General features: G+C 34.0%; 3 protein-coding genes across 4 annotated transcripts; 2 read left to right on the forward strand and 1 right to left on the reverse strand.

Annotated features, from left to right (window-relative positions):
- Positions 1 to 285: 285 nt before the first annotated feature.
- On the forward strand, positions 286 to 2,712 carry LOC146160648 (small ribosomal subunit protein mS34-like). The gene is made up of 6 exons (XM_083384577.1): positions 286 to 498; positions 853 to 981; positions 1,304 to 1,411; positions 1,481 to 1,558; positions 1,667 to 1,816; positions 1,879 to 2,712. Exons 1-6 carry the CDS (start codon positions 460 to 462, stop codon positions 1,978 to 1,980), a joined length of 606 nt encoding a protein of 201 aa, XP_083240703.1. The 5' UTR covers positions 286 to 459; the 3' UTR covers positions 1,981 to 2,712.
- LOC146160649 (tumor protein D54-like) lies at positions 2,125 to 11,050 on the reverse strand. 2 transcript variants are annotated; one of them, XM_083384575.1, is made up of 7 exons: positions 10,921 to 11,050; positions 9,246 to 9,376; positions 8,926 to 9,062; positions 8,679 to 8,738; positions 6,625 to 6,726; positions 2,895 to 2,955; positions 2,125 to 2,822 (listed from the first exon to the last, which is right to left on the reverse strand). In XM_083384575.1, exons 1-7 carry the CDS (start codon positions 10,922 to 10,924, stop codon positions 2,712 to 2,714), a joined length of 606 nt encoding a protein of 201 aa, XP_083240701.1. In that variant the 5' UTR covers positions 10,925 to 11,050; the 3' UTR covers positions 2,125 to 2,711. The 2 variants fall into 2 exon arrangements, with proteins under 2 accessions (XP_083240701.1, XP_083240702.1); XM_083384576.1 differs by lacking the exon at positions 8,679 to 8,738.
- Positions 11,051 to 17,190: 6,140 nt separating this feature from the next.
- LOC146160650 (sodium/bile acid cotransporter 5-like) lies at positions 17,191 to 19,652 on the forward strand. Its single transcript, XM_083384186.1, has one exon. It carries the CDS (start codon positions 17,193 to 17,195, stop codon positions 18,552 to 18,554), a length of 1,362 nt encoding a protein of 453 aa, XP_083240312.1. The 5' UTR covers positions 17,191 to 17,192; the 3' UTR covers positions 18,555 to 19,652.
- Positions 19,653 to 21,176: the final 1,524 nt, after the last annotated feature.

Genomic DNA, 21,176 nt, shown 5'->3' on the forward strand with positions numbered 1-21,176 from the left:
ACACAAAACCAAAATAATATTAGAAATATTTAAATAGAAACGCTAAAAAGTGGCAAACTTGAAGTTCTTTTTGTCAAAAATTACCGAAGTGTGACCAAAATGCACATGTTTTGATAAACTAACATCGGAACGTCCTAATCCAAAGAAGATAATATAAATAGATAAATGTTATTTCCTCCTTATGTACCATGAATTTCATAGTTTATGAAAGTGTAGCAGAATTTTTTGAAATGACAAAAATAAACTTAAATGTATTCTGTACATTAATTGAAAACAAAACCTAAATAATTTAGTTATCTTGGCCCATCCATAAGTGGTCGTTGTAATATTGCCTATCATAAGCGATTTGTTTTCAAATTTTGATTATGTTCTCTTGTGGTTAGTTTGTTAACGTTGAAACGGCATGTAGTTAGTAGTTACTACATTCACTATTATTGAATTGACAAGACAACATATGCAATGGCGAAAGCGGTTACGGGCATTGAGCGCAAAATCATGGTAGGTAATTTTCTAACAATTTAACTTGGAGAGGCGTTAGTTTCAAAACAAATCTAGATTACAAATATGGGCACTACAGATTGGAAACTTTAGATTTAGCGCGGGGGATAAGTCCCAGGTGCGAGTTGAAATGATAATTTTGAGACTGTCTTAAAAATTTTTGATGGCAATATTTTCTCTGGCGAACTACACAGCCTTTAGAAGGTTTTACAGTAAAAGATTGGTGGTTTAGTTTAATGTGCTTATTAAGAGGGATACATTCATTACAACCTCTAAGAATAAAGTTGTTTTTGGATCTTTTTTACAACCTTTGTGGTTTTGCTTGAACCTCTAAGAATGTATTTTGTTTTCCAGGGTTACCTTTCCAAGAAATACAGCGAACCAATGCACAAAGTCATTGCCACAGATGATTTTAATCGGGTATCTGTTCTTACAAACGAACGTAGAAAAGTTGAAAAGCGCCTTTTTCAAATATTATATCAGGTATATATTTATACATAAAAATTTGTCATTCAAATTAAAATGTAGAGACCTGAGCAATGTAAACATATTTTTAAGCAGAAAAGAGCCTTAACATGTTATAAGAACATTTTATTAAATAAATTGTACTCGAAGGAACCTCACTTTATATAGTTACCAGCTAGGCCAAACCTAGATTTTAATAATCATATTTATATTATGAGCCAGATACCCCTTTCAAACTGTTTTTTTGTTTGTTTGTCATGTGGCCTTAAATAAAACTCAACCTTTTTAAAAAGCACATCGTCTTTAAATAAATATGAATTTGTTACATTTTTCTTTTTAGCTTCCACATTGGGGTATTGGTAGATTGTTTGTTCCTGTTACTTCATTATACTTGGAAGAACCTACATTTTGGAAAGTAACTAGAGTACAAGTAGATCATAAATCTGAGGTTGGCATGTACCTTTCTAGTGGACTTGTTCTGGTTTAACCCTAAAACTTTTATTTTACATCTATGAAGAACATGGATTGTGGACATGCATTTGGGATTCAAACCTTAAGAGGAAGAAACAAGGGCTATGAACAAGAAATACCATTTGTAAGTCTTGATTTTATCAGTAGTTGACCAAATTTGTATTAAATGTCAATAAGACACATTGCAGTGCACCATGGTTAGTGTTGAACATATTTATTTTATTTTTGTCAGGTGAATGAAAATCTGTGGAGATTAATTCCAAAACATGAGGAATCAGCATATCTTGATTTTAAACCTTGTAGCAAAGAATTAGTGGAAGTTCCACTATATTTTCCAATGCCACCTTTAATGTCACGAATAGAACAGTTAAACAATGCGGAAGTAAGAAATGTTTCTGATTAGATAGATTATCAAACTTCTAATCCAATTTTACCTGTGTTTAGAAAGCTAATGATGGAAAAGAACCAATGGTGCGAATGTTAATTAGGCGAGGACCCTTTCTAGTTAAAAGACAAAAGCATCCAGCAACTGGCGAGCTTTTGTGATGAACAATGGCTACAGAAATTCGTCTAGCAAAAAATACTGCTTATCTCTGGCCTCCTACGCTGCAAACAACATTTGTACCAATCGGCTATTTTCATCTGAGCTATTGTGCTTTGCTGCAACTTGAAACAATAAACAGCAAAATGTATGTCAACTACTTGTGTTTTGCTGTTACATTGCACACCAACACATGAAACACGGCCACCGCTTCCGAAGTATACATTTTTTCTATGCTAGCAATACAATACGTTTTGAGTACAGTAGCATAATTAGAAAGTTTGCGTATTGACCAACTATATAAATCTATTTTCACTTGTATAAAGCAACAACATATATATACATTTTAAAATATTAGTTAGATTTACAATAAATCGCAATAACCTTCGGTTTCATTAACAACGTTTAGTAATGGGAACATTTTTCAAATAGTTGCACTTAAAAGTTAGAACATTTTGTAACTTTGCAGCCATTAGGTTTAAAAATTGCTTCATCATCTTACATTTAATATAGTATTTTTGTCTGTTGGACTATTTTAATGGTGTAAACAAGTATTGTACATTAAAAAAAGACATGGACATGCATTATTTTGCGTGGTAAAATAACTACAAACATAAGCCTCTACTCCTGTTAGTTATACCAAATGTATTACACTGGTATTTTTGCATTAAACTTTACCCAGTAATACAAATAAAGAAGGGGCAAAGCTTTCAGTTTTGTGTTGTAAATTGTTTTTTTACATTGGTACTTCATCAGTATGTTGGGGCTGCGTTGTAACTGGGGCAGAGTCGTCAGGCGTAGTTGCAGTACTTGCAGAGGGATCCCGTGGGGCCCCAGATACCTTTGCCTAAAACATAACACATCATTCCATTACGCAAAATAATAAATTATTCAAGAATTGATCAACTACTAAACCAACCATTATCGTGGATCCAACTCCTTCCACCTTCTCTTCAAAGCTTTTAAAGGTTGGTGAATTTCTTAAAAAATATAATAGGTTATAATCTAATTTTTGTATGTGGTTCCACAACATAATCTTGCTCTGAAAAAGAACACATTAATCTACAATTCTTTAAATATCTTTATAAGGGCACCGCTTCGAACAACAATCAGTCCGCAAAAGAACTTTTAATATAAATATGCATTTTTTAGTGGTAACTGGTTGGAGGCATTTCATTTATTTACTATACATTTTTAACTATTTGTATTGATACACTGATGATGCCAGTCATTTATATGGCGAATTTGCAGCGAACAATTGATCTACAGCAGAGAGGTCAGTGGCCATGGAAACATATTTAATTTTGTGATTCCTCAAAGTATTGTATTAATTGCAAAGCATTGATGAATTATACCGTTTTAATTAATTAAAAAATAGTAACATAAGTTAAAAAATTGTGTTTAGTGTTTTAATGCACTCATTGCGACCACCATGTGTGGCCGCTTGCAGTTTAGTGATTAAACGGGTGTTTTTCAAAATTTGTTGTCTATAAAGTAATCAACCTGTGTAAATTGCAATCGTACCATATTCTGCTCGCCACATGCAACCCAGAAGAATTATCAGGCAATTGAACTGTGGGTTGTTTAGTACAGAGTGGTCCAAAGTGGCCCACGAAGCACTGTTGAATTATTGTAATACGTAAAGTTGAGGGTTTAATCCAGTGCTTCTCAACCTTTTTTCGCGGCAACCCAAATATAAGCGTAAGTATGGCAACTAAAGCTTTGGCGACCCAATTGTTTTTTCTTGTAAGCCAGGGGTCAGCAACCTGCCGCCTCTTTGACGGTGCATAAATTTTTATCGCTTCGCTCGCCAGGTCCGGCTGACTCACAGTTGTTTTAGCATGAAATTAACACAATTCTTAGTTATCATTTTGTGCGGCCAGCAAAGATCTTTCTGAGTTTTGTTTTGAACCGCGACTAGAAAAAGGTTGCCGACCCCTGTTGTAAGCGAACAAAAAATAGGCATTAGCATAAATAATTTTGAATTTAAAAAATATTATAAGACATTATTTGTATTGCTTCCTAAATTTCCAAATTGAAAAATCTCTTTCAGAACCAATCTCAATTGATATAAACATGTGAGTTACTGCGGTCGGCGACCCAACCAAATCAAACAGCGACCCATAGGTTGAGAAGTACTAGTTTAATCAAAGAAATATAACTGACCAACGATCATTGGCAAGCATATTGCAATTGTTTGATTATAGGCCTAGTTACATTATTAAATAAATTAACCGGTTTACTATCGCCCATCAAGTTTTAATCCAGGGGTGGCAAGGACGCCTAATTTTGGTATGCATTAGACCAGTTTGAAAGTCGCAGTACTTTGCGAACTTGTAGGTTACATTTGTGTTTTGTTTTACGTTTTTTTAATGAACCAGTAAACATAACATAAAAAGTACGACTCTATATAAATTACTATTTTTGCCACTTTAAGGTAAATGAACGATGAAATGTATAGCACTTCAGGAAAGTATTGTTTTACAGGATTTCACTGTGACTAAAGGTTAACGCCCTGGACCTTTCCATCGTGCAATTCTAGCCAAATATATCTAGTTAAAAATCATTCTACGCTTATAAATGCAGTATTCTGTTTTGTCAAATATGCAATTTTTTCGCGCTTCGCATGCAACATTTTGCCAGCAGTCTCATTATCACATTACTTTTTGACGATGCTTTTTGTCGTCATCCTTAAACATTTCATGTCCCGACCTTACGAAAATCGTTGATCGCTGATCGCTCCTAGCACGCATGTCACATATATAGCCTACTTTATGTGGTCCGCCAAGTATATCAAAGATATATTGTGGCCCGCGATGCTGTCAACCTTGGACCAGATTGAGTAAATAAAAAGAATGAGGTCCATTTTTAGAAAATTGTAAACAAAAATACAGGAAATAGTATTTGAGAAAGAGCTTGACATCTAACAGTATAACCTCATAGTTGCACTATGTTTAAATCCTTTGAGCGGATGGAGATTCTGAAAATTCATTTTAAGTATAAAGAAACACTAAGACAAACTATGGCATAGTTTCAATCTGCAGTAAGTTTTACCAGTGAAACCCGAAAGACCCACCCATCTGTTTTACCCTAATGGACAACCTTTTTACATTACTGTACCATACACCCATTGTCTGTGTTATTCATAGGACACTATAAGTTTACATACATTTTTACAATAAGGGTTGTAAAATACAGCATGTGGGCCAGAGTCTGTGGCCTTCTTTGATTTTTTTTGTTGCCTGCACACCCTTCGTCAAGTAGTTCATTTAACCTTTAAATTGTATGTTGTTATTGGAATTTCTACCGATTAACGTTACTAAAATAACGTAGCTGTTCAGCAATCCACTTATAGGAATGTAGTATAATTTATTCACTCACAATACATGGTTGGAAAATATTCCACAACTATGCTATTCCACCTTTACAATTTTCAGTTGGCGGCCATATCAGTTAAAAAATTTGGATGCACATGTCTTACTCGAGATCCGAGTAGGGATTCAGTAAGACCACATAAAACTACCAGAATCTGACATGCGCAGTAACAAACTTTGAAACAGATATAGCCACCAACTGTAAATGTAAAGGCTGAATAGCATATGGTGGATATTTTCGTACCACGTAGTGTGAAGGAATGAATAACATGACACTCCCATAAGTGGATTGCTGAATATCCACCGTATTTAGTTATGTAAGTCTGGCACATTTGGCTTGAGTCGGGACTCGTTTTTTCTTAACTCACTCTGCAGTCCTGCTTTACAGTCACACCAATGTTACTATTGCTGGGCACACTTCCAATAAATTTAGCCTACTGCAAATCCCCATTGTGTGCCATAGCTTATATTTAATTCTTTGTTATGAAATTACTCATGTTTTGTTACTTTATGTCACTGTAGCTCCACATTACTTTATTAATATATTTCCCTAGTCGGTAAAAAAACTAATTGGTGCCTTCAAAATTTTAGTTACAGGTTCGCCAAAAGGTTAAGAATCACTGATTTGGAGAATAAAGCTTCATCATTCAAATTCTTTTTTTTAAAGTTTCTTAAAAAGTTTAAGACTGTTTTAGCTTCTTTTTTAATGGGCCCTTACAGCATACCTCATAAAAAATATTTACCACAAACTGTATGCTATACAATAAACACCAACCAAAAAATGTGTTTCAACTATTTTATTGCTCGCCTCATATAACTAATTGTAAGTTTGGCAGTGCCTCAGAAGTAAATTAAATTGTAAAAGGTTTTCAAAATTAATTAATGTAGGTCATGCTTGAAAAACTTGTTTAAAACGGGTAGATGAAAAGAGAAAGATACTTTTAAATTGTGCTTATTTCAATGTATTCTAAGGCTGCTACTATATACAGGGTTGTCACATAATTTTATGAACAAAATTCAAAGACGTTTTAGAAAATAAAATTGTGTATTTATAGAAAAACCTAGGATTTTTAAAAGATTTTTCAGAATTAAAAAACTTTGTGGTAACCATGTATATAGCACATTGGTGTCCTAAGTAAATTATTTTGCAGTAATCCCACTATTTATTTTGCTTACTTCAGGGGGATATTCCAAAATTTAGAACCCTAATCATAAAGAGCAAAGTATATGACAACAGTACGCATCACATTTAAGTTACCATAATAGTTGACTTACTTCATTTCTGAGAACTTAGCAGATACTGACGTGCCAACAGTGTTGAAAAAGCTCTCTGTTGCATGGCCAGCTGTTTTTAGAGTTTCAGATGTTTTTTTGTAACTAAAAATATAATAGATAAATATGTGCATTTCGATTTTATTTTTGATTATACAGTGGCCAGTGACCTAAATATAATTTAAATAAGTATAATTGTGAGTCATTACCCATGTAAAGCACTTAAAATGGTTGATGATAAATAATACTGGTTTAAAATTTCTGAGAAACTTTGTGCCAAAATTGCCATTGTAGTTAATATAATAGTATAAGCAATAAGCATTAACAACAATTATACTTCTTTAAATATTTTCAACCCAAAAGAAAGACAAATAAGGTATATAATTCATTTGGGTAAATATGGAAAAAAAATTTGGTTTCACTACTAGCAAACTAAGAACAATTTATCCATATAGCTTAAGTGCAAAGTGGAACAGGTCAGAAAAGTCTACACTTTGCCACATAACTCGCTTTCTGTCATGATCATGCAGGGTTTATACATTATAAAAAATTTTTTATGAAAGTTGTATATAGTTTAAACAACAACAGTCTTGGAAAAGACAAAAAAGGGCAATGTGTCACACTTTTACTAACGGTTTTATTAAAAAGTTACATGTTAGTGAGGAAAAAAGGATTATTAAAAACTAAAAAAAATAAGTGAAGGATTAAAAAACTAAACATATACCTTACACAAACAAAAATAACATATCAGGGGTACTGTTTATAACTTAAAAATACTTGGGATCATGAATCAAGTTTTAAGACAACCTTAACAGTCAATTTAGAATGATTGATTTGGGTAATTCATGCTACAAATACTTGATTGTTTTAATGTTAGCATAGCGATTTCTGAAATAATTCTTCAGACAAACAAAAAATACAGAATTACCACACTTACAGACAATAAGCCAACCAATTCGCAGATAATTGACTTACTCACAGGTAATTTCAGATGTAAGTCTTGTAACCAGAATAAAGATTGTAACACTACTGAACAGCACTATATAAGTGTGAACAAAAACATACATATTAAAGCCAAAATTAAGAAGTATACAACAATGCTTCAACAACTACCTATATATTTAAAGCTATGGTATTTAGACTGTCTATTAAAAGCAGGAACCATCATAAAATAATTTCTATAAAATTTAAAGAAATATATAGTTTGCTGTATAAATAGGCATCTTCAGTTTCTGTACACAAAGCAAATATATTTAAGACCGCCAATCAAATTATAAGTACAAAGGCAAAAAACAACAACATAGCGAAATGACAAAAAGTGACAAGGTGTTTTTGTACAGAAACTGTTGATGCATATCTAAATGTTGAAGTATATAATTCTGTAAAAAGAAATGATTTTGTGTTTTACATTTGTTTTAATCAACAGTCCAAATGTCACCGATGCGAGGACTCCAAATGTATTATAAACTTGATAAATAAACAATACCATTGACCAGTGGAGATGTGGCTATCAACATGATGACCAACCTAAAGGGCAATCTATTACATTGTATACAAGGTGCTGAGTTTGTAGCTTTCCTATGTCTAAATACAACCTCTTTCTATTGAACAAAAATACTATTTAATTGCGAAGGAAATAAGCCTGAGAATAATTTCACACTGGGGGATTAAAGGTACACATGAGCAAGTAAAGTTGAAAATTTGTTTTGGGGTAACATCTTGTTATTAGTATTTTTTGTTTTTTTTTAATATGTAGTTATGGTTTACATTGCTGCTAAATGGCTTTAAAATACTGTGTTTTGGATTTTGATTCATTTGTCAGTAACATATTTTGAATGATGGGAAAATTCTGCTGTTATTTAGTTTTACACATTTACTCCCAAAATCTTTTTAAAATATATTAATGTTTACTAAATTTATTATTTTAAATTTAAAACCTAATATTCTAGAATACCCCAAAAAGGCTAAATGAATGGATAAAGTTGAAAAACAATACTGTAGTCAAACAAGAGAGTTACAAGGGTCGTGCACATGCAGATAACATAAATCAAACTCACTATTCGGAGGTTGTTACTTTTTCATTCAGCTCAGACACTTTAGCTTGTGTTGTCTGATATCTGTGAGTTCCAAGTTTAGTTTAAAGGCAAAGCACGCTCTGCTCATTTACCACAGAACAAAAAACATATGTTCGTTGGCATACATGACAAATTACATAACAAAAATAATAGGTTGAATCAAAACATAGACAAACATGAATTCACGACAAAAAGTACAGGTGTTTATTGAAAACTATTATATACTCACACTTGGGAATTTTGAACCTTTGTCAATTCAGCTTTAATCTGCCCCATTGTATTTATTCCGAGCTGTCGCTTCAAATCTGATGCTTGCTGTTCTTTGGCTGTCAGAACTTGTCGAAGTGTGCCTATTTCTTCCTCAATCTAAATTCAACAATAAATTACTACCACCAAACGTTGAACTTGCAATATTCTAAGTTGAGTATATTTATCCGACCTATTTACATTTTTTTGTGATTCACAAAATATCTAGAATTACATTAAAAGAAGTCAAATTCAGAATTCAATTTAACCAAAGGGTAATCCTAAATTAAAATCAATAACAACTTTTTCCAATTCTCTAAGCTGTTTCTCTCTGTGTTCATTCTCAGCCTGCTGATCAGCATCTGGATATATTGGTGCAGATTCAGGAGAGGACAAGTCAGGATAGATAGGGTCAGGAGAAGTGGCAGGGTCAGCTGTGAAATTAAAAATCGGAGTCAAGAAAAGACTGTTTTATTTAGATTGTTTTATATATATTTGTTTTTAGTCTGGGCGTTTACTTAAAAGATTAATGGTCAAGCATCATTGGCTATCATGTGCATTACTATGCTAATTTGTGGGATTTTTTATATTTATTTTCTTATGCAACACATTTGTAAATCAGAGCCCCAAGTGTTCTTAAATATTGTTAATTTAAATAAGGGCTTTCCCAACTTTCAATTTTAAGGTACCTAGTATAAATTTTTGGAGAGTAAAAAATAAACACACTATTTTAAGCTAAAACTTAATTGAAACTTAGAAAAAACATAAATTAAGCATTGTTGTTAAATCATACATTGTTTGCAGCACACAAATACAGTCATACACACAGTACATTAGGTCCCATGATGGGTTTAAAATGTATAAAGCTTAGTTCTACAATCTCAGAAATATTTGGCACTTGTTTTATACTGGTGGTTATCTTCTGGATTGTTTCTTGTAAAAGAGAATAAGTCATCATTTTCACTGATGGACTGATTATCGCTATCCAAACTATCAGGCTTTGGAATGATGGTCAAATATTTTCTGTATCTATCACTGTGTTGGGCATTTTCAAGGTTTTTGGCCTGTCCATGTAATTCTGTCATGCTTTCATCCATTTTACACTCCACTGCTTTTTTAACTTGTTGGTTGTACTAAATTTTGCATGTAGGTAGATTATTCAAACAGCTATTTAACGGCCAAACATCCTTTTTATTCATTATCTTAAAAAAAACTGTAAGCATGTGCCTCTGTGTATATCCAGAAACAAACCTATATTTCAACCATCAGTATCTCAAGTGCCATGAATGGCTCTTATACAATAGTTTCAATGATCAGGACTTGTATTTACAGAAGTACTTGCAAATGGCATGCTTTGCACCACTGGTGTATTTTTTATTTAATTTATACGTACGTCTCTCACAGTAAAAATGGTATTATTGAAATTTACTCCATTTAAAAACAAAATGAAGATGGCAAAAGCAAGTTTTCACATTGACATTTAAATTTTTTTAGTGCTAGGAGTTGGTATTTATTTGTTAAAAAATGTCTTTAATATTTAAACGAAAAGTTTACCCTAAAGTAAAATGTAAAAAGGGGGCATTAATCTTGTAAATCAAAACAATAACCGGTTAAAAGGTGTAACATTTTGTAAAATAAAAACAAATATTGTTCAAATGACCCTTATCATACTGTTAGAGACAAAATTAGTCCCCATGAAATACTGGTCAAAAAACAAAGATAAATAATCCTATGCTACGTCACAAGGCAAATTTAGTTTTGAGCAGTCAACCCAGTGTTGCGACTATATGTAATACATTGACTAAAAGGATGACATTAGTTTAATTTCAAAAAGATACTGCCTATGCCCTAAATTTTTCAAACACCTAAATTGTTTTGTTTTTTTGTATGTTAGAAATGCTTTTCAATCCATTGGTTTCTTTAAATTCCCGCTCTAAATTTTTGTTCTTCTACGACAATAAAATGAACAACAGCATACCCATCTTTTTGAGCTTCTTTAATCAATTAATAGACAGAAGTGCTTGCAGAGAGAACACAGAAGAAATTACAACACAGTTTTTTATTTCGATAATTATATGGGGTATTTTTATTGCATCTGCGTAAGTACTGTAAAGAATAGATTAAATTTTAGTCCATGGATGATTTTGGGGACAGCGACTCCAATCATGGGAAAATACCCACTTTTTTGTAAAACAAGTCTTAGTCTGGAAAGTATTGCAGACCTCACCGAGATCTTGCAGGTACACAGCCAATTAAATCAGGGTGACTTGATGCACTAAGTTGAAAGTGCATGCACTTGTTTAGCATATATAGTAAAATCAGGATGCATATTCAATTTTGCACAGTAAAACAAGCTAAGGTGGTTTTAAGATAAGTCCAAACCTATTAAACACTTTAAAAGTGGCGTTGACCCACTTGGGCTCATTTTAATTTATATTTTACAATAATCTATGTCTTCTATCATTTTTAAAAAAAGGATAAAGGTCACAATGAGATTTATGAGTGCAAAGGTGCTATGTGTTGTACTATCTCTATACACTTTACTGCACAACTAACTTACATCATATGTCTAAAACACAGAAAAATATACTGTTGAAGCCAACACCCAATGGCTGTATATATTTATCAGATTGATCTAAAAATTGAAAACGAAAATAATAATAAAAAAGGATGTACGCTCACATCTCAGCCATTGTACATTATTGTTTTAGGTGTGCGTGTGGAGTGGTGTTTACACTTCTTAATTAAATAACTGGTAGATCAACCATCAACAATACATTTTATGCAATAATACAAATGGTTAATAAATGTAATTATAGTTTGGCAGACGTCCAACGGACGAGATATTTAACTAACGATTACTGTATTACTTATTAATTTTTCATCTATCTCTTATATTATTAAACATTAATTCATTTCGCCTTTTTGCAATTTTCTTTCTTTTTGTTGCGTCAGTTGGGGCGCTTATATGGGGTTAAAGGCCAACACTTCTTTTTTACTGCAGATACAAGAATTATTTAAAGAATTATTACAATGTTCCACTTCACGGTACAACAAAAATACTTAACGTATGAGAACTTGCTCGAGTTTCTAGTCATAAGTTTATAAGCTCGCTCCCGTTCACGTGACTCGGGAAAATCCGGAATACGTCATCGTCACCATCAAATGACATAGGGAAGGGCCAACTCACTCGATTCGTCAGAAATTAGTGCAGTTCAAAGCAAAAAGGTCTACGACAACTAGCACATCAAAAGGATAAAACAGTCGGACGTTTGGATTTTGAGGTCTTGGACAATGCTGTAATTAATATTTAACGCACATTATTTAGGATTCGGGTTCGTTAGGTTCAGGTGGGTCAAGTGTTATTAATTCTATCTCTCATTTTTTGTTATCTTTTGTCAATTTTCAGCGAATATTTTTAATTCATGTACGCCAGAGGTTTTCTAAAGGTCCAAATTAATGCATTGCCACGACCCCAAGGTCTAAAAGTCAGACTTTTCTGCCCTTGGATGCCCTAATTGTCGTAGACCTTTTTGCTTAGAAATGCACTAATTTCTAACGGATCGGGTGTACTGCAATGATCTTTGGTCCCAAGTTGGTGACGGCCCTGGCATTTCCAGATGAGTTATATTCAAACTTAATCAATATCAGTTATGTGTGTGGATAGCTATTACTACGGGCAGTAGGCCTACGGTGCCGATCCGATATTTTTTGCCGGCCAGTAAAGCGGAAGTAGAATTGTTATGTTTAGTTTAATGATGTTTTATGCTGATTTTCGGGATGTTTGATTTTTTGGGATTCTTGGATTAATTTTAGATAGGAAATTTGGTCTTGCTAGCCAACTCGAGCGCGAATATGAATCTATTTGTTGCGAGCGCGATGGTTTTGCAATTGGCGGCTACGAAGAGAGTTAAAAAGTGACGATTTAAAATCCTACGTTTCAAAGTGAATAATCACACACCTTTGCTTTATTGATGGGCTGTTTTACATGTGAGGTTCATGTGCACTTTTTCTGGCGAGGACTTGTAAGGCAATTTGTTGGAAAACATTTTTTTAAACCAGCAATTTAGCATGTTTTATGGCTACATTATTTTTTTGAAAATAAATATACAACGTCGAAAAAGTTGTTGAAAGTATAAGCAATCAACTCGAAATGCGAAAAAGGGGACATTTTGGCATTTTTGAGCGTCCCGAGGACCATTCACTTATGATAGGCCTATGATATGTGATCCAACGAATCAATTCTCCCTTGAAAGTAAAATTTTATAACAAAAATACTAAGTTAATAATAACGCAAGGTAACTGAAATTCTAACATTAAAAGCAATTTTTTGCCTAATAACTTTAAAAAATCACCTTTGAACGTTATAATTTAATTTATATTGCTTGTTTGGGCATAGTCCGACGTGATATGTTATTGGATAGAAGTGAGAACCATGATAGTTTGTTCAAATATCGGTCGGTATCGGAAAACTGTCAATATAGGACACCCATCGGTAACCAGGGAGTCGTTCGAATCGTTTGACTTTTCCGATCCAACTTCAAGTTGATTCGGGCTTTTTTTATTTTCCAAGCAATTCAAAAGTTCCCGTTCAGCTCCGATTCGACTAAATCAGTTTCAAAACCCATTTATAAAGTTCCGTTTCGTATACAATACGAGTTGCGTAAAAATAAAATGTGGGTCAATAAATGCACGTAGAGAGCAATTATTGAATTGTAACTCGTATTTAATCTAATTAAGTTTCGTGACCTTAAAAGACAAGCAGCTTATAGAAATACCTAAAAAATTAAAAAAAGTTGTATTTAAAAATCTTTATTTTTCATATAATTTTGAACATGACATAAATTGACTCTGTAAAATACAAGTTATGACGTCATGCTGGAGTGAACCGCCGGTTAAGATGAGGGTTCTGTCAAAATACGCGGTTCAGTTCCGGTTGGGCTCCCTAAAATCTTTCAAAAAACGGGGGGGGGGGGACGTCGGGGTGAATCAGGTTTAAATTAGGCCCTAATAAGTGGCTTGATTTAACGTTTTAGTATAAATTGAGCTATATTTATCACAAGTTTTGCACGTAAAGCCATTATATTGCTTCTCATAATCGGACAAGTTTACGAATTAAAATTATTGTTTTATTATTATACTATAGGTGTAACTTGGAGATGACTTGCTCTAATAATGAATTGACTGGGACATAACTTGGGCAACATGATGACTTTAACTGGGTCGACTATACTTCCTTGTTTTTGAAAAGACTTGACGTAGACGTTTTGAGTTATTTCCCAAATGACCTAACTAGGATTTTAGTTGTTGGACGAGTGGACGCTGGTAGACCTACTGTATATCCTTCTTTAAGGACAAGGGGTGGAGTAGAAGTTGGGGATGGATTTGGGGCGTAATTATATTAGCTTAACGTTTGATGAAACAATAATTTATTTACATAAAGTACGGTACCATGTATGTTTTATAACTTTTAAAACGGCAAAAATAGATACCTATACTGAGTCCAAACATATAGGCCTAAAACTGTCTAGCCTTTTTGTTTTGGTAAAATAACTGATGAAACATGAACCGTCAGAAGAATAAAAGCAAAAGTTATAGAAGAGATGGGAATAAAAAGGCATCTAAACCAGGGAGTCGAACCGCTTGACTTTTCCGGTTCAGGTTCGGTTCGGGTTCAAGGATTTTTTCGGAATCCGGTTCAGTTCGGAGTAATTTAAAAGTTCCGGTTCAGCTCCGGTTCGACCATCGTTATTTCAAAACCGGTTCATAAAGTTCCGGTTCGGATACAATATAAGTTACGCTAAATCTAAAAATGTGGGTCAAAAATTGTAGGGATGTTTGAGTCATTTAATCTAAGTTCCGTGACTTATTAAAATAACAGCAACTCAATATTGAAATATCTAAAAAATAAAAAATGAACGATTTTTTTATTTAATATTCATATTTTTTTCATAAAATTTCGAACATGGCGTAACTTGACTCTGTAAAATAGAAGTTGTGACGTCATGCTGGAGCGAACCGCTTTTGTTTACAGGTTCGGGTTCTGTTCAGGTTCAGGTTCGGGTACTTTCAAATTATTCGGTTCAGTTCCGGTTCGGCTCCTTAAAATCTTATAAAAACCGGTTCAGGTTCGGTTACGGTTCGGAAAAAATTGACCCAAAACCGGTTCATAAAGTTACGGTTCGGTTCCGGTTCGACTCCCTGATCTAAACGTGTCTTTCGGATTTACATATAATATTATTTGTTATTGTCGTGAAACACTGCCGAAATCCCCATGGCGTAAAATATCGCCTGCCTAGTTTTAAAATGTCGGGCATTTTTTTACTGCTGCATCTTCATACAATTTTTATATCAAATTAAAGCAGGGAGTCGAACCGTTTGACTTTTCCGGTTCAGGTTCGGTTCGGGTTCAAGGATTTTTTCGGAATGCGGTTCAGCTCCGGTTTCGGTTTTGAGCATTTTAAAAGTTCCGGTTCAGCTCCGGTTCGACTAAATTTATTTTCAAAACCGGTTTATAAAGTCCCGGTTCGGATGCAATATGAGATGAAAATGTGGGTCAATAAATGTAGAGTTACGCGGCGTAAACAAGCTGCTAGTTATAGAAATATCTGAAAAATAAAAAAAACTAACGTTTTATGTAATCACTATATTCATTATTTTTCATAAAATTTTGAACATGGCATAGATTAACTCTGTAAAATAGAGGTTGTGGCGTCATACTGGAGTGAACCGCTTTTGTTGACAGGTTCGGGTTCGGTTAAGGTTCAGGTTTATTCAAAATATTGGGTTCAGTTCCGGTTCGGCTCTTTAGAATCTTACATAAAACGGTTCAGGTTCCGTTACGGTTTGGGAAAAATTGGACCAAAACCGGTTCAGAAAGTTCCGGTTCGGTTCCGGTTCGACTCTCTGAATTAAAGCGTTGGTGACATTAAGCTACTGTGGTAATGTATTAAAGCGCCTGGCGCATATCGTTTTTTAAAGCAGTAAGGGATTGACAGGTGTCAGTGACCCAGTGATTCGGTGACACTAACAAGTGACAGGTTGTCAATAAAAAGTCACAACCAGGGCTGCCACACCTGGGCGAAGTTGGCGCTTGAGCAGTTATGAAATTTTTGATCGCATATTACAGCAAGGCCTGACTACAAGCGATGGCTCATTTTGAAGAGTATGTCTTGTAGTTTATTTCGTGAAAAAATTAGCGAGAAAGTTTGAAAATTAGGTGTTAATATAGCTGAATATTAATATTCATAAAAATGAATATTAATATTTTTTCATTAAAAGTGTGATTGCTGGAAAGATGTAAGCAATATAAGGATTGTGTAGAAATTTCAACTTTATATCGTCACAACTTTTGGAGATATTGCCCAAAACTAATCCAGCGCGCCAACTTCGCCCAGGTGGCTGCCACGGGCCCTTTTATTGTACTATACAGTTTAATTGATATCATAGTCGGAGTGTGACGTAACTCCACCACGAAAAAACAAGTTTTTATCGCCAAATGTATTACCGTGAATTAGTTGAATAATTACAATTTAAAGCCTGGCTGAAACCGGACAAGACTGTTAGATATATACAGCAATATGCCAAGCTTGCTATATAAAGTTAAAACAACCAAACACAAGTGGCGTTTAATATACCGTACAAAGACAGTGTTAAGCAAAAAAGAATAATAGCCTACTGCCAAACTCAAAACCACTGTAGCTACATTTTTTTAAGTAGTGCCTTAATATTCAACAAAAAACGGTAATAAAAGCAGAGCTTTTTGTTGTGTATATTTAGCAAATAGTAGCTTTAATAAAGCAATTATTGCACACAGACCTAAAAAATAGTCTGTTTTACATCGATTAAACGTCTGGAGATGTTAAATCAACATAAAATTGGCAAGTTGTTGTCGCGATAACAATCTAGTGTTTTTTTAATTTTGAGAGTGGCAGCCCTGGTCACAACCCCTGCCTGTTGCAGTTATTACGGGCCCTGGTCTGAAACTCTGAAATCCGCTACTTTTTTACACTAATAAACGAGTTGTTAAAGTTACAATAGAAATAAATATAATAATAATACTTGACCCACCAAGCGCTAACCCAAATATTGCGCAGTAAGCTAGAAGATACCAAACTTTTATCCCTGTAGGTATAATTGATCTTTATGATTGTGATAATTTAGATTGCCTTTATAGCAAAGTTGTAGGGATTTGTGCTAAATTTATTTGAACTTTAATAATGTATTCTGTTTTTTTCTATCAGAGTGATAATGCTGGAGTCTGGCACATTTTTGTTTACAGTGTTTGTTTTGATTTTATATTTTAACTATGGATATTCAATAAATGTGTTATGGAATGGATTCAATATAAGCTTGACAACAAACACAAGCATTGTGCCTAAAGTTGAACTTTATGAACAAGAATTTCTAAACTTTACCTTCAACTGTTCACTTAGTTCTTTATCCGAGCAAGACATTAGTTCTGTTACTTTTCAATCAAAGGACCCTGATGTGGCGAGTTTGTTGGATATCAATAACAAAACTGTTACATTCGTGCAAATACCATGTCACAATGAAACAGTGAATGTATTTTTCCACGGTGGTCACCTGGGTATCACTACATTTAGCATCCACTTTAATGGAGACAACAACATTAGTATCAGTAATGTTTCTGTCAACACCCTACGCCGAATAACATTATTTGACGAGCTGGCGGTGTTGATTATGGGCCCTTTAATCCTGATCAACAAATGTGCATTTGGGGCAAAAATTGATGTAGAAGTTCTAAGACAAGTTGTTACACGACCAATTGAACTTATTTTGTGTCTTGTAACGCAATTTATCCTGATGCCTATAACAGCAATTCTACTTGGAGGTTTATTTAAACTTGACCAAATTATAGCGCTTGCCCTTCTTGTCTCAGCGGCATGTCCAGGAGGTGGAGGCGGTTATGTTTTCAGCTATTTAATTGAAGGTGATATCACACTTGCAATAACAGCAAGTCTGGTGTCTACTTTAGTTGCTATGGTTGCAATGCCTGGTGTTATTGGCATTTACAGTGCCTTTGCACATATACCAAACAATGTTGTGATTCCTTATGTAAAAATCTTGTTAATGCTTTTGGCAATTGCCACACCCATTTCCTTGGGTATGCTTCTGAGAAGTAAGCGTCCACTGTGGGCAAAAAAGCTCATTACTATAATTAAACCGATGAGTCTTTTCCTTATTTTTGCGGGACTTGTGGTTGTTCTGGTTACTTCACGTTACATTATGTATGGACCAAAAATAGGCTACCTTATTGCTATCATCATCCCACTCAGTGGGTTCTGCCAGGGAATACTCTTAAGCAAAGGCACTTGCCGAACCTGGCCCCTGACAAAAGCAGTGGCTCTGGAGAGTGGCCTCAAAAACACAGTACTTGGAGTTGCAGTTATTGAGCTTTCTTTTCCACAGCCACAGGCAGATCTGGCTTCTATACTGATTGTAATGATTACAGTGGGTCAGGTTTCCGTCGCTATGGCTTGGTATTTTGCATTTCTATTAAAAAGAACATTTACAGAAAAGCACTGGAAAAAGCAGGAAATCATTGAACTTGATCCGCTTGAGGCAGAGTCATTTTTAAACCATCATTAAAATTAATATAACATTTTATAAACATAATTGTGTTGCTTTGCCCAAAGAGTTATTAATAATTAGGTGAGTCATACTTTTTAACAAAGCAAATAATGTACACAATTGCAATTTTATATTCATTTAGATATACTGCTGTATTGGATGCTAACTATATATTTATTTTATTTTGGTGGTGCATTCTTGTGATAACACACTAGACTAGTCATTGAAATATGCACTGACAATCATGAGCCTTCTGTTTATTTCAATATTATATACAATGGAATTATGGCTTTGTTTGGTAAAGTGTAATTAACCCCCACACCTTGATTATGTACAATAACTTGCATGTGTAACCGTTTGCTTGGCCAGATGAAGTTGTAAGGAATCCCTGACATGCAAATTATGTGTTTAAAACAAAACCTAGAAAATATAATAAAATTTCAGCCTACTTTCCTGCCACTAAATTTCTGCCATTCCAAGCTAAGGTCACATTTTGTTTTCAGGTGAAATCATTTTTTTACAAAGAAACACGTTAAAATATATTTGGACTCGTGGAATGCGCATTTTTCAGCTTCATTAATCATTTTGTGCATAAATACGCTTTTTTTCCACTGTTTTAATGGGTGGTATATAATTGATTGGCATGAAAGTGATTAATTGTTTGTGTTACAGTTTGTTTGATGTGTTTTAGTGTTCCTTTTTGAGATTGTTGTATCCCTATGCACAAGCTGCATGTACACTGTTCCATTTTTACTTGTCCATTGCTATCTTCAAATGTTGTTTTACCTGTTTTATTTTGTTAATGAAGCATGAAATCTATTTGTCTTACAAAAAGCTTGTTTGTGTTACTACAATTTTCAGCATGTCTCATGAAGCTAATTCTGTATTTGTTTTTTAAAACGACAATTTAACAATAAATTGAGAAAACATATGACAATTTTCGTGTGTTGTCCTTTTTATTATGTTGTCATGCCTTTTTTCCAACTTTAATTATTTTCTGTCACTATTGCTTTAAAATTGTTTACGAAATGATGAGATATACTTACTGCTGTGCCGACACAACTTTTATATTGCGTTATACTTTTGCTTATAGGATGTATAAAGTTGGGTGAACACAAATAAATAACGTTACAGGAATGAGTGTTTCTATAAAAATTACAAATAACTAAACTGTATAGAACTGATTTGAGCTATGAAGACATATATTTGCGGAGAAGGATAAAGCCTAAGCAATGCTAGTGTGTGACCATATGCTCCTATTCAGTTACCATGCAATAATTCTGACCTGGGTAAATAATGAGTGCAACTGCGGCCGACCGAGAAAGCAAAGATCACGTAATCCCCTCCCATGGATTATCTCTAATTTTAAATTTGTGTCATCTTTTAGTTTAATATGGAAAATCCTACTTAACGACGAATATCGTTTTTAATCGATAAAAATCGCTCCTCTGGTGTGAAAGGGTCGGCAATTTTAATAAGAATGAGTTAATTGGCTTATACCTAAAATAACAAAATACCATAGAGTTACGATCAAGCGAGGCGTCGCTGTAGTGTACGAAAAACGGCGATGCGAAATAAGTCATCCTGTACGAAATTGTATCGTCGATTCAGCTAAGAAGCACAACTACAGCAAAGAGGAAATTGTCAAAAAGCACGTGTCCCCATTGTACATGTTTTACGGCATTGGTTAATCCGGACGTATTCAATAAATATTTTATGATAAACGGGCACCCCTGCCGAAAATCCCGAAACATTTATGGGAATTTTAAAGGGGTCCTTAATTGATAGCTTCAGGAAATATTTAAGTGGTTAGGATCAGCCGTATCTAGGATTTTTTTTCATATAGCCCACGTCATAATGTACCGTTATAACATAGTAAAGAAGAACACCACACGGTTCGTATATTTTGTTAAAAGTTTTAGGCCTCATTTAAGAGTTTGTTGCTTTCAGTACAAAAGCTACATTACAAATGTGTTATCGATTCACGTAGGCAACAGCAAAAACGCTTTTATGCCGTGTGAGATGCCAAAGCTTTCCTTGCAGAGGATGCGGTGAGACCGATCACGCCTTTTTTGGCTTTATTTTTTATTTTATTCGAACGAAAAAGTTACATGAACATCTAGTCCACCGTGTTCGGTCTACGAATTACCATTCTTGTTGCAACATGAGCTAAATCAACCTGTACAATATGCATAATAATAATACTAGTTTTTGTAAATATCGTTTCTAGTTAATAACCCCAAACTTGTCCGAACGACCCTCATACCGGGGTAAAACATTAGACATTAGGATGCCTTCGGTTGTGCCGTTTTTAACGTCTGGTTTAAAACGTTTGTTGTCTGTAGACTATAGGCCTAGCCTACATGTGGTTAGATTTTCGAAATTGGTTCTGATCAAGGTTTCTCGAAAATTTTAGAAAATTGTGGAAGTATTAGGCTACGAAGAAATGACATACGTTATTTAAATTCGAATTTATTAATTAATGCTATAGTCTTAATACTATTTTCAAAAAAAAAAATTTAACCAAGATAATATGGTAGGCTATACCTAAAGCATCGCTGTTAAACGTATGGTCAGTACTTGAGGCGTAGCGCAAAGTATTTAGGAAAACACTGAGCTACGTCATAGTGGGTAATGTGA

The sequence above is a fragment of the Ascidiella aspersa genome, chromosome 3 (genome assembly GCF_963924565.1).
Source record: "Ascidiella aspersa chromosome 3, kaAscAspe10.2, whole genome shotgun sequence".
In the NCBI taxonomy this organism is placed as follows: domain Eukaryota; kingdom Metazoa; phylum Chordata; class Ascidiacea; order Phlebobranchia; family Ascidiidae; genus Ascidiella; species Ascidiella aspersa.

Bases quoted from the DNA above. Each gene is read 5' to 3' on its own strand.
- LOC146160648 (XM_083384577.1), top strand. From the start codon at position 460: ATGGCGAAAGCGGTTACGGGCATTGAGCGCAAAATCATG. The intron at 982-1,303 runs GTATATATTTAT...TTTTCTTTTTAG, and splicing joins TTTTTCAAATATTATATCAG to CTTCCACATTGGGGTATTGG. The intron at 1,817-1,878 runs GTAAGAAATGTT...ACCTGTGTTTAG, and splicing joins AACAGTTAAACAATGCGGAA to AAAGCTAATGATGGAAAAGA.
- LOC146160649 (XM_083384575.1), bottom strand. The intron at 9,063-9,245 runs GTTGTTATTGAT...TGTTGAATTTAG, and splicing joins AGCTTAGAGAATTGGAAAAA to ATTGAGGAAGAAATAGGCAC. The intron at 6,727-8,678 runs GTGAGTTTGATT...TTATATTTTTAG, and splicing joins AAAGTAACAACCTCCGAATA to TTACAAAAAAACATCTGAAA.
- LOC146160650 (XM_083384186.1), top strand. From the start codon at position 17,193: ATGCTGGAGTCTGGCACATTTTTGTTTACAGTGTTTGTTTTGATTTTA.